General features: G+C 44.7%; 1 protein-coding gene across 3 annotated transcripts in view; it reads right to left on the bottom strand.

Moving 5' to 3' along the window:
- Positions 1–6235: 6235 nt before the first annotated feature.
- The window catches only part of LOC148037189 (uncharacterized), a 59903-nt gene continuing 54085 nt past the window's right edge, over positions 6236–12053 (bottom strand). For 2 of the 3 annotated variants that reach the window (XM_087676110.1, XM_087676111.1), the window contains exons 13-15: positions 7848–7944; positions 7493–7590; positions 6236–6990 (exon numbers count right to left, since the gene is read on the bottom strand). In XM_087676110.1, the coding sequence (XP_087532236.1) occupies positions 6837–6990; positions 7493–7590; positions 7848–7944 (349 nt within the window). In that variant the 3' untranslated portion in view covers positions 6236–6836. Of the gene's footprint in view, positions 6991–7492; positions 7591–7801; positions 7945–12053 lie in introns of all 3 variants that reach the window. The other variant, XR_015690600.1, reaches the window with a different exon arrangement.

Genomic DNA, 12053 nt, shown 5'->3' on the forward strand with positions numbered 1-12053 from the left:
AGTAAAAAACTCGTTTCCTCCTCTCTCTCTCTCTCTCTCTCTCTCTCTCTCTCTCTCTCTCTCTCTCTCTCTCTCTCTCTCTCTCTCTCTCTCTCTCTCTCTCTCTCTCTCTCTCTCTCTCTCTCTCTCTCTCTCTCTCTCTCTCTCTCTCTCTCTCTCTCTCTCTCTCTCTCTCTCTCTCTCTCTCTCTCTCTCTCTCTCTCTCTACTGTAGAAGCGGAAAATGAGGTATCCCTTTGCTTCCCAGGGTCTTAAACCCTTGCTAGACTCAACCTTAATCTTCTCGATCATTCCCTATGTGACTCTAACACCTCTAAGCACTCTTTTTTCTCCACTTTTCCCATGTTTGTGCCATGTCCGGGCATGTTTCACAGCAAAAACCCGAAAGCTTTTTCCTTTGATAAGCATCATCAAGCCTCCACCTCCAAGCTCCATCTTCCATAGCCGCACGCAAGACAAGATAAGAGAATAGAAGAGAAGAAGAGACGAGATGATGAAGAGCTTCACCTCCAAGATCCCTCACCCTCACACTCTCACACTTCCCCTCTCAAGCACACACAAGCAAGCAAGAAGAGAAGAGAAGAAGAGAAGAAGACGAGTCCACATTGCCACACACCAAAGAATGAGCTTCTCATTCACTTTTTGAGTTTATATACAAAACCCTAAATCCCTTTTGAGCGGTCATCCCCTTATCCCCTTTTTTACATGGCCAGACGTGGCCTAAGCCCTCTTTCCCATTGTCCTATCTTCCTAGCTTCCTTCCTACTACCCATCTACCTTTACAATTTGCACAAGAGAGAGCTTGATGCTCTTTTACAAAAAGTTTTAGGGTCGTCTTGCATTTAAAAATGTGTTTTTGCCTTTGACTTAGATTTTGAAGCCGCCCTTGCTCTTTTGGTCATTTCCCTTCATGCTTCTTCCGTTGTGTCTAATTTCCTTCTGGGAAGAAAGGCCTTGTCTTCTCAACATATAATCGAATCATCCTCGATGGACTTGAATTTGGCGCAAGAATGTGCATGTATATTTGGAAGGATGTGCTCTTCCTTAATTGTGGTAGAAACTATGTTTTCCCAATAGACCTTTAGCTATTTTCTCAATAGACCTTTAGTCGTTTACTCTTGTGATATGTCAAAAGAACTATGAGATGACTTGTTCTAGAACAGGTGCATCAATATTGTGAGGTATGTCCCTTTGCTTTCTTGGTTTATGGCTTTCATTGATACATATAGCTTTAAGCTCCCTTCATTTCTATAATGAGGCAAGACTTCTTGCTGCCTCTAGTCTTTTCATATGTCTCTCCACTTTTCACTTTTGTTTGGTATGTTTGCTAAACTCTTTTGTAAATTCAATCCAATTTGACAGGCTTGGCTATATTCAATGTTGAAACCTTATCAAATGCTTTTTATGCTTTTGTAAGCACACCCCCTCCCCCCCAATGCATGTTCACCATTTACCCAGTTGGGGGGGAGGGGGGTGTGTGTGTGGTCTAAATGAGTAAAAATTTGGATTTCTAGGTTGTGCTACATTAGCTCAACATTCCCAAATTTTAAGTCTAAATCCAACAAAAGGTTCAAAACATAGAATTGTGGAAATGACTTAAGGCATCTTCAAACATAGAAAGGTGGAAATGCCTTAAGGCCTCTTCAAATTGTTCCTATCAAGTAAAAAACTCGTTTCCTCCTCTCTCTCTCTCTCTCTCTCTCTCTCTCTCTCTCTCTCTCTCTCTCTCTCTCTCTCTCTCTCTCTCTCTCTCTCTCTCTCTCTCTCTCTCTCTCTCTCTCTCTCTACTGTAGAAGCGGAAAATGAGGTATCCCTTTGCTTCCCAGGGTCTTAAACCCTTGCTAGACTCAACCTTAATCTTCTCGATCATTCCCTATGTGACTCTAACACCTCTAAGCACTCTTTTTTCTCCACTTTTCCCATGTTTGTGCCATGTCCGGGCATGTTTCACAGCAAAAACCCGAAAGCTTTTTCCTTTGATAAGCATCATCAAGCCTCCACCTCCAAGCTCCATCTTCCATAGCCGCACGCAAGACAAGATAAGAGAATAGAAGAGAAGAAGAGACGAGATGATGAAGAGCTTCACCTCCAAGATCCCTCACCCTCACACTCTCACACTTCCCCTCTCAAGCACACACAAGCAAGCAAGAAGAGAAGAGAAGAAGAGAAGAAGACGAGTCCACATTGCCACACACCAAAGAATGAGCTTCTCATTCACTTTTTGAGTTTATATACAAAACCCTAAATCCCTTTTGGGCGGTCATCCCCTTATCCCCTTTTTTACATGGCCAGACGTGGCCTAAGCCCTCTTTCCCATTGTCCTATCTTCCTAGCTTCCTTCCTACTACCCATCTACCTTTACAATTTGCACAAGAGAGAGCTTGATGCTCTTTTACAAAAAGTTTTAGGGTCGTCTTGCATTTAAAAATGTGTTTTTGCCTTTGACTTAGATTTTGAAGCCGCCCTTGCTCTTTTGGTCATTTCCCTTCATGCTTCTTCCGTTGTGTCTAATTTCCTTCTGGGAAGAAAGGCCTTGTCTTCTCAACATATAATCGAATCATCCTCGATGGACTTGAATTTGGCGCAAGAATGTGCATGTATATTTGGAAGGATGTGCTCTTCTTTAATTGTGGTAGAAACTATGTTTTCCCAATAGACCTTTAGCTATTTTCTCAATAGACCTTTAGTCGTTTACTCTTGTGATATGTCAAAAGAACTATGAGATGACTTGTTCTAGAACAGGTGCATCAATATTGTGAGGTATGTCCCTTTGCTTTCTTGGTTTATGGCTTTCATTGATACATATAGCTTTAAGCTCCCTTCATTTCTATAATGAGGCAAGACTTCTTGCTGCCTCTAGTCTTTTCATATGTCTCTCCACTTTTCACTTTTGTTTGGTATGTTTGCTAAACTCTTTTGTAAATTCAATCCAATTTGACAGGCTTGGCTATATTCAATGTTGAAACCTTATCAAATGCTTTTTATGCTTTTGTAAGCACACCCCCTCCCCCCCAATGCATGTTCACCATTTACCCAGTTGGGGGGGAGGGGGGTGTGTGTGTGGTCTAAATGAGTAAAAATTTGGATTTCTAGGTTGTGCTACATTAGCTCAACATTCCCAAATTTTAAGTCTAAATCCAACAAAAGGTTCAAAACATAGAATTGTGGAAATGACTTAAGGCATCTTCAAACATAGAAAGGTGGAAATGCCTTAAGGCCTCTTCAAATTGTTCCTATCAAGTAAAAAACTCGTTTCCTCCTCTCTCTCTCTCTCTCTCTCTCTCTCTCTCTCTCTCTCTCTCTCTCTCTCTCTCTCTCTCTCTCTCTCTCTCTCTCTCTCTCTCTCTCTCTCTCTCTCTCTCTCTCTCTCTCTCTATGCACACGTTTGTTTGGCAATATCATTGTATGTCATTCCACAAGATGAACCTTGTAGAACTTTTTCGAGAGCAAGAGTACCTTTGTTTGATGATATCATTGTTGTGATTCCACAATATGAGCTTTGTAAAATTTTATCATTTGTGTGTGCACACGCATGTGCCCTTGCATATGCGCATGCATTGTGTGTGTGTGTGTGTGGTTTGATACTAATGTATCTCCATAAGTGCAACTACTCCAACTATAGAGAGAATGCATTTTAGATAAGTGTGGCATCATGACCATTGAGGGAGGCATTAGAGCTAGAGTACATAAGCCAAGATGCAATGGATAATCTTGAATAGTAGCTCCCCTTTCATGCCTCCTAATGGTGCATTGATTTGCAACAAAATCCCCTTGATCACTACCCTTTCAACCCAAGGGCCCCTTAGATCGTGCATAGTATCCTAAAGAAGAGTTATGGCTCCTTAGCATGACCGTATGAACAACTCCCTACGAGCCACCTCCCCCAATTTTTGGTTGAGAGAAAAAAAAAGGATAAGTTTATGACCTCCTTTAAATCCACCATTTGGAAACCATTGTTCAATGTTTGCATAAATAATTAGACATTGAAGAATTTTGGGAGCAACATGACAATTTTCTTTTTTGCATTGTTGCAAAATCCATCGTTAAGACAACAAGCATTTCTCTAGGATTTATTTGTTATAATAGATTAAATTGTTGAAGCTAATCATGAGTCACGAATCATATACAACTTCACATCAAAACTCAAATAAGATCTATAAGTTGCACACACCTCATATTTTGCGATCTCGATCTCTTTTAGAAATGCAAGTACCTTAAGATTTGCAAGTAGGATACCTATATAAATAAAAGGTATCATGAACTAATATTATATTGCCTCTTTACATTATTTTTTATGCTTTGGACATGATTATTATAGAATATATTCTCTTTTTCAAACGAGGTGATTATTTCAAATCAAGTGGAATGTTAGTCTATACACATCTGTGAGTAATATGGATCTTATGTAGATAAGTTTGTGTTCTAAGAACAATGTATGCATGTTAATATCAAGAAGGATGATCCAATGCTTTAGATGTTTACTATATGGTGTATAGTGACGTGTGGGGTAAAAGTTATGTGCCATCATCAATTGCAAACATGCAAGAGAAACCCATTGTATAGATTCATGAGAAAGAATTGGCAATAGTGATCTCTCATGGTTGTAGCTCTCTTTTTTATATTTTGTACATCCATAGCTTTGATTGATTGATTGAGAGAGAGAGAGAGAGAGAGAGAGAGAGAGAGAGAGAGCGAGCTTAATTTATCTTAAACATGACAAGAGACGAGAGAGAAGCAAAAGAAAGACATTTTTCATGACAAGTTGGCACATAATTTGAGATGCCTAATATGCAATGGAGATGCTTGAAGCGGAGTACATAATAGAAGGTTGGGGCTCTTTACTTCCCTAAAATTGTAAAATTATATGGAACTGCCCATTTCCAAAGTTAGTTAGAGAAGGGACCAATAATCATCATGTGTATATGCACATGCACACAAAAGGGAGTATTGCTTCAAAACCATTTCAAGAATGGACAAAAAACCTTGCGGAAGCACCATCTTGATAAGCCTCACAAACTCAACAATGGATCAATGCTCAATATTGCCCCTCTCAATGCACAAGATATTGAGCCTCAAGCTACCCATGTTCATCAATTGAGGCATGTTAAAGTGCTAGCATTGATGTTTTTGTGGCACCAAGAGCGATGTTTTTTCAATGATGCAATCATTGAGATGAAAATGATAATAGATAGAACACACAAGGTCCAACTAGGTGCTAACCCAAATTCCGTAGCCTTTTACAAAAGAGCTTGAAAATCCAAAGCTTATTGCTTTCAAACTGAAGCTAGGTAATTTGCAGTTCTTGCCAAAGGCCATTTCATTCCTCCTATACCATAACAAAGTGTGACAATTGATACCAAGGAGATTAGCCACCATGAGGAGTCATCTAGTGTGCTTGGACATGCAAAGAAGGCCACAAAGAATCCAAATTAAACTTAAGGTTGGCTCTATTGAGCCATAGTTTAACTTTTTTCCACACCCCAACAATATGCATGCAATTCCAAAAGAGGTGCTTTTCAATCTCCTCCGATCTCTTGTATATAGGACATAAGGGACTAATCTAAACCTTCAATCTTAGACGAGCACGCAAGGGCAATGACTTCAACATGAGTCTCCATTTGGAGACATTGAATGTAAAGGATGGAATAGCCTTCCATACATTTTTGAATCTTCTCTTCCTTGTGGCTATGGATGTGAAGGGACAGTCTTTCCTCCATTTGTCATGGACCTTCATGGCAGTGGCCGATGATGCCATTGTTAAGCCTTTAGACTTCCCAACTTCCCATAGTGTTTTACCATTTGGACCAATCAATGACTAGAAGAACTCACACAGGTTGTGGACTACTGTTATAGGTCAATCGTCTCTCCTATTAAGCAATACCTATTCTAGCCATTGGGATTGCATCCCAATGAGATTAAGATGTTGGCAATCAAGCGTGCATACTTCCAACTAAGGTAGGAATAGTCCCACAAGTTAGCCCATTTAGTAAAGCCCCTTAGGTTTAGGTAGCAAGACAACCTAGGTTTTGATCCACCAGAGCAATAGGGGTGTACAAAACTCCCCCACAAATAGCAGAAGAGCAATGTTCTTTAGTGACATTAATGATGGGGGAGCCAACAATGCACTCTTTCATTATGGAAATATAATTATTACTTGAAGTTATAAGCAAAAGAGAGAACTTTGGAAGTTGCACATCAAGGAGAGATGTCCAATAAGATGATTGGAGCATGTGGAATCTAAAACATATCTTTAAACATTTGTGGTTTTTTTCTTAATCTTAGGATAAAATGCTATACACTAGATTTTGTGGGATTGTGTGCCCATGCTATGGTTGCTACGCTACATGATACAATAGTGAGGCCTCCATTGTTTGAGGTGTATATGTGCACACATACACATTTACATTGTTTACATGTTTACACTTGCTGTGAGTTGTGCATGTCGCCACCTTCATGTACACGACTCATAGGTACATCTATTTAAGCTGATGCAATCTTGTTGAAGTTTTCGAGTCCACTTTGTTGCCCAAAAGGCCCTTAGTAAATATTTCAAGTAGCTCAATCTTCTCCACAGAAAGAGAGACAGAGAGAGAGAGAGAGAGTACATTCATGAGTTTCTAAACCGAGCAACACAGGTCAAGGATATGACAGGATGATGCTCTTTTAAATTCTGCTCCTGACACAATGAAGGCTGCAGAGGTATGTGCCCTTCGAGCTCCAGGAGCATGGTACATAACATCTCAACCATGTTGGCTTGCATTGTCTTGGTCTTGGATCATTTTATCCAAGCTCATCGAAAACAAGTCATTGTTTGGAAATAAATGCAGCTGAAGCTCGCTAGGTGTTTCCACTTGAACGATATTTGGAGCGCCGAGACTGCCTTGAAGAATCTTTTTCTAGTCGTTCTTTCTCCCTCAATTTCCTTCGGATTTCCTTTTTCCGACGTACTATTTCAGCATACAGCCGCTCGCGATACTCTTGTATTGTGAATCTGTGAATTTCATAGTATTGCTTCTGGGGTTAGATGGGAAGGCTGCTGTTATGAGTACAGTGTTAGTTGTGATGCAAATCAGTTCTTTTTAACCACATGCTTCTGGATCTTTCAACCATGGATCATTTTAAACTATCTGTGAGGTGATGACATGCTCTTGCTATACTTGCAGAACAATGAACATGCTTAAATATTCAACATCATACATGGCAAACAACCAAATTCTTACCAGCTGAGCTCACATCACACAGTAGCAGACCTTATACTAACATGCTTCACGGGAATCACATTTTCAACATTATGTGTGCTAATTAAATCACGTTGCAAAGGATATTGGGTATTATTTTCTCACTTCAAAAAGTGATGTTTTCAATATTTTTTGAATGCCACTATATGTTGCTTGCTCTGAACTATATTTGAGCTGTGATACGTTGGTTACTTTTCTTTAACCTTCGAGAGCATCATAACTTCTCCATGGTTTGCAGAACAAATTTTCACTTACTTTGTGTTATCATCTATTGGAATTCGAATCACGCGATTGCAGACTGGCTCATCAACAGGGTTGTGAAATTGAGCAAGATAAGGATGTTGTAGAGCTTCCTACGGTCACAAAACAAAAATTGCTCAAAACTTGCACCAACGATGTTGCAAGCCCTCTGAATTTCTGAAACTTTCCTTATAGCAGCAGAGTTACGAGAATCCAGAATAATGCCTAAGAGACCATTAGTAGACTCTCCTGTGGTCATATTGCTCACTTGTTATTGTAGGACAGGAACGTAACAAGGCTTCCTAGGCAGTCAACAATTCTCACCCTTTAAAAAATCGTATCAACTTAGATATAAAACTGAGGAAAAAACCTCTGCTGTTAGTCTTTTGTGAGGATTGAAGTGCAGCAGTCTGCGCAATAAATCCTCCGCTTCAGGAGAAGCAGTTGGGAATGATTTTCGGAAAGACCTGAAACAGATACAGAAGTACACTTTGTGATACAAAAATAATGAATATGATGAGTACAAAATGAACGGATAGCAGCTTCTGTACCTAGTATGCATGTACAACTATATGTCATGCATTGACATCACTATGGCACAAGTATTAAGGCATATTGCCTTCCGCTGTATGTATGGACTAGTCAAACCAGGTACATTTTATTTAAATCACTTCTAGGCTGCATTTATAGCTGCCATCTAGATTCTACAGTGTCAGTATGCATGCCTCCATAGTCTTGCAATATTCCAAACAAAGGTGAATGCACAACCTGAGTCCATATGGGACCAGTATTTATATCCATCTAAAACTATCCCCATTTAGTGTAGCATGAGCATGCATCAAGGCAAGGGGGATTTTGGAAACTTCTCATCATCAGTCATAGTACCTTGAGTAGCCAAAGGAATAAGCCACTGTTACATTCTTGGACATCCTAGATGGGTGACGACAGCATTGACCATGAACCACTCACCATTTGGTTAACAGTGTGAATGTGTCTTAAAAGTTGGGATGGTTAGGGGTCTTGTAGTGTAAATGCAACCGAGGGCTAGGCAGTTAAGGATTCTTATAGTAGGACTCACGGTCATTAGCACTAATATCTCTTGTGAGATTCACGCTTGGATTCTAGACACACTAGGCAGCTCCATCCACACACTGGGATGGGACGGGCTGATGCCAGATGGTATGGGACATCAGCCATTGCAATGGAAATTGGCTCAACACGCTGCCGGTACCAAGCTCGGGGAAGAGCCACTTAAGCCCTAGAGTCTAGAAACAAGACCATACTAATCTGAAGAAGAGACTGCTCGGCACCCGTCATGTCGTATGCTCCCCCCGCTCTGTCGGATCACGCCCATCCCCCAGTTCGTTTGCGCCCCATCGCTCCGGCTGATTTCCCTCCGCCCCGTCTGATCGCGCCTCTAGATTCTTCGGTGTCCACGGTGCGTCAAAACAGAAGCGGTCTCCCCCCTTGCCATTGATCCCCCACTCTCCAAGTTGCTCCCTCGATCTGCAGCAACTTTCCCCCCTTAGGTAGCACCACGACGTGATTGTTAGTCCTCGCAGAAGGGATGCGCAATGGAAACCTCTGGTTTGACGCCAGCGCACTCAGCGAGTGCCCCCCAGTCAAACACCTTGCGCGTCGTCCTCTCTGAGGAGCAGCTCTTAGCCATCCGAGCTAAGGAGCTGTAGCTAAAGGAAACAGCAATTTATGGTCAGGTAGTAGGACATTCCCCAGCCAGGGCCCAGCTTCGAGACTGGCTTCACTCCACGCTGTGCATCGGCACAACGCAGATCGTGGAGGCAGTCCTAATGGGCCAAGGGATCTTCATGGTCCGGCTCAATTCGGCAGACGCAGCTCGCGAGTACTCGCCAGTTCACCATATGCGTCCACGAAGGGGGTCATATACATGGTCCCTTGATACAGCGGCTTTACTGTGGAAGCATTTGCACTCCACAATAGGTCACCCTTCTTTTCCCCGGCCTGGCAATAGAGTATCGCCAATTGGTGGAAGACTTTGGTCGGCTCTTCGACACTGTCCTTCCCGCATCTTTTGCGCATGCAGTGACAGCGGGCAGGAGTCCCCAAGGTACGGGTGGCTGTGAAAGAGGTCAAGAACATCCCACAGTTCCTAGAGATTGAGGCAGGAGAGCACTCCTTCAGGCAGCAGGTCATTGTGACTAGACAACCAGGGTAGTGCTTGCGTTGCCACGATTTTGGGCATCAGGCAGCAGTTTGTACGCGTTTCAGTGCCAAGGCGGCTCCACCGTCGAGCCCGCAGGTGGATGTTGATGGCTTCACACGGGTCCAGAGACGACAGAGAGCGACGGCAGGGGGGAGCACAGCCAGCTCCTCAGAACCAGCCTCGTTAGCAGGGAGCAGGGGGGAAGCCACGCCCCCTTGACAGAGCACTCTACAGTCCCCCCCTGCCCGTCCCACCTGGCAGGACCGCAACCCCCCACATCCACCACCCGCACCACAGACTACTTCGCCTAAGTTTCCATAGCCCCCACACACCCCCCCCCCCTACTAACCATGGCCCACAGCAACCCCGTTTACAGGGCCACCAGTCCCCCCCCACACTCGCCATGCATCTTTGTCCATCCTTGGATCCTCATCCCCCCCCCCCGATCCGCACCCGATTCAGGTGGTCCCTCCCAACCTCACCCCCCCATCCTCCCGCAGGAGGCGATGAGCCACACACACCCACTTCCTCCTCGCACCAGCAGTCCTCCCCCTCCCATACAGCCATCAGCTCATTCGCCCCTGCCACCCGGCACACCTTTCCGAGACAGACACAACTAATGCCACAAGAATTTTTCCGCAGTGGCCCATGGTCCTACCTGAGAGTTACGGAGCGCAGAGAGTTCCCACTACCTCTAGAGGTGGGGATATTCGTGGTTCGTAAGTCAAGGAGGGGCAAGGCCCATCTACTAGCACTTGCCCCATCTACTAGCACTTGCCCCATCTACTAGCACCACCGTATGGACCAAACTACTCCTTTTTTCTTCAGTCCTCCCACTTAGGGGAGTGGACAACAACACAGATAGAGGAGGAGTTGAAGAGTCAGGTGGTGGATCACATCTCCTAGTGGATGGAAGATGAAGGATTAGCATTGTTCGCACAGCAGTAGCCTGGGTGCATGATGGACATTAACTAGTGGACTCGTGCCGAGGTCCCACACTTGAGCATTATCTTTCGAGCCCCTCCACAGTGGAGAGCTCCAAGGGACGTGATCGAGTGGCCCTGGCACAAACAGCCCGCTTCTACCAGTGCAACGAGTCACGACTCTCAACATGGCTGATAAATGCACTGATAGTACCACCTGGAGCATCTATCACCTCTATGGTCTGGCCGAGGGCCATCGTGGGGGATTAGAGTTCGCCGTCCAAACCGGCGGCAAAGCGTACTTGCATGCCTCACATTTTCTCCTCCTCATATGCAGCCTCCACACCGAACAGATGCTTGTTCGGTCAGTCACAGGTTCCTCCATGAGCTTACATCTAGCATCCTGGAACGTGAACAGCCTTCACTACAATGGGGCACATGGCTCCAGGAAGTTGATTGTTCGGCAGGAGCTACAGCCTGCCTTGGCCGGACGGATCGACATCTTACTTCTACAGGAGCACAAGTTCACCCCCATCTAGGCCCAGCGGGTAGGGAAGGTGCTTCCGGGCAGCTCGCATACTTACTGGGAGCACGCCATAGGTGCCCACGGCAGGAGTGGAGGCGTTTGCACCTCTATTGGCCTGAGTCTCACCGCCTGTGTACGAGACCACGGGACAATAGTAGCAGGGAAGGTTCTATGGGTCAGACTGGATATCGGGGACTCATGCCTTGGAGTCCTCAATGTCTATGCCTCTACGGAGGTTAGGCACGCAATAGGTTCTGGGTGGAGATCTCGGATGGACTCCTAGAGGTGAACTCCTGGATCGTTGGAGGAGACTTCAACAATCTAGGGGCTCTGGAGGACCAGCAAGGCAGAGGCAGAATCTACCAGGGCATGGCTGGGGAGGAGCAGGAGGCATGGGAGGTCTTCTTGCTGGCAGTTGGAGCACGCGATGCCTGGAGAGACCCTGCCTTCCACAGGAGGGAGAGGTCGTTGAACTTCACCTGGGGATACAAGCGGCTAGATGGAGCCCTGCTGGAGAGGTTGGATAGGTTTTATGTGGGAGAGTGGAGAGGCTCTCATGGAGGCCAGATTGAGCAATTGGTAGGCACCACGTTGTCCGATCATTGCCCGGTTCTCCTGACACTTGACCCCCCAGCATCCGTCCTAGACACACGATCCTATCGGATCCCTGACTCGATTTATAGGAGGAAGAAGGTGACGAGATAGATTAAGCAGATTTGGACTAGAGAGTGGAGCAGAAGGGACCGAATTGCAATGGAGGTTGCAAAGGTCCTAGCAGAGTCGAGCAAAATCTCCCAAGAGGCAACCATACAGGTTAGGCAGCAGAGCTGGGAGGAGGAGAGAGCCCTCTCGCAGGACCTTGCAGCCACGCAGAGATTATTACAGGAGGCACCAGGGAATCCCACCCTCCACGCACAGGAGGTGCACGCGCGTGCAGTCATTGCT

Source organism: Lygodium microphyllum, chromosome 4 (genome assembly GCF_053477565.2).
Source record: "Lygodium microphyllum isolate KBCC chromosome 4, Lygodium_microphyllum_v1.1.10, whole genome shotgun sequence".
Classification (NCBI taxonomy): Eukaryota; Viridiplantae; Streptophyta; class Polypodiopsida; order Schizaeales; family Lygodiaceae; genus Lygodium; species Lygodium microphyllum.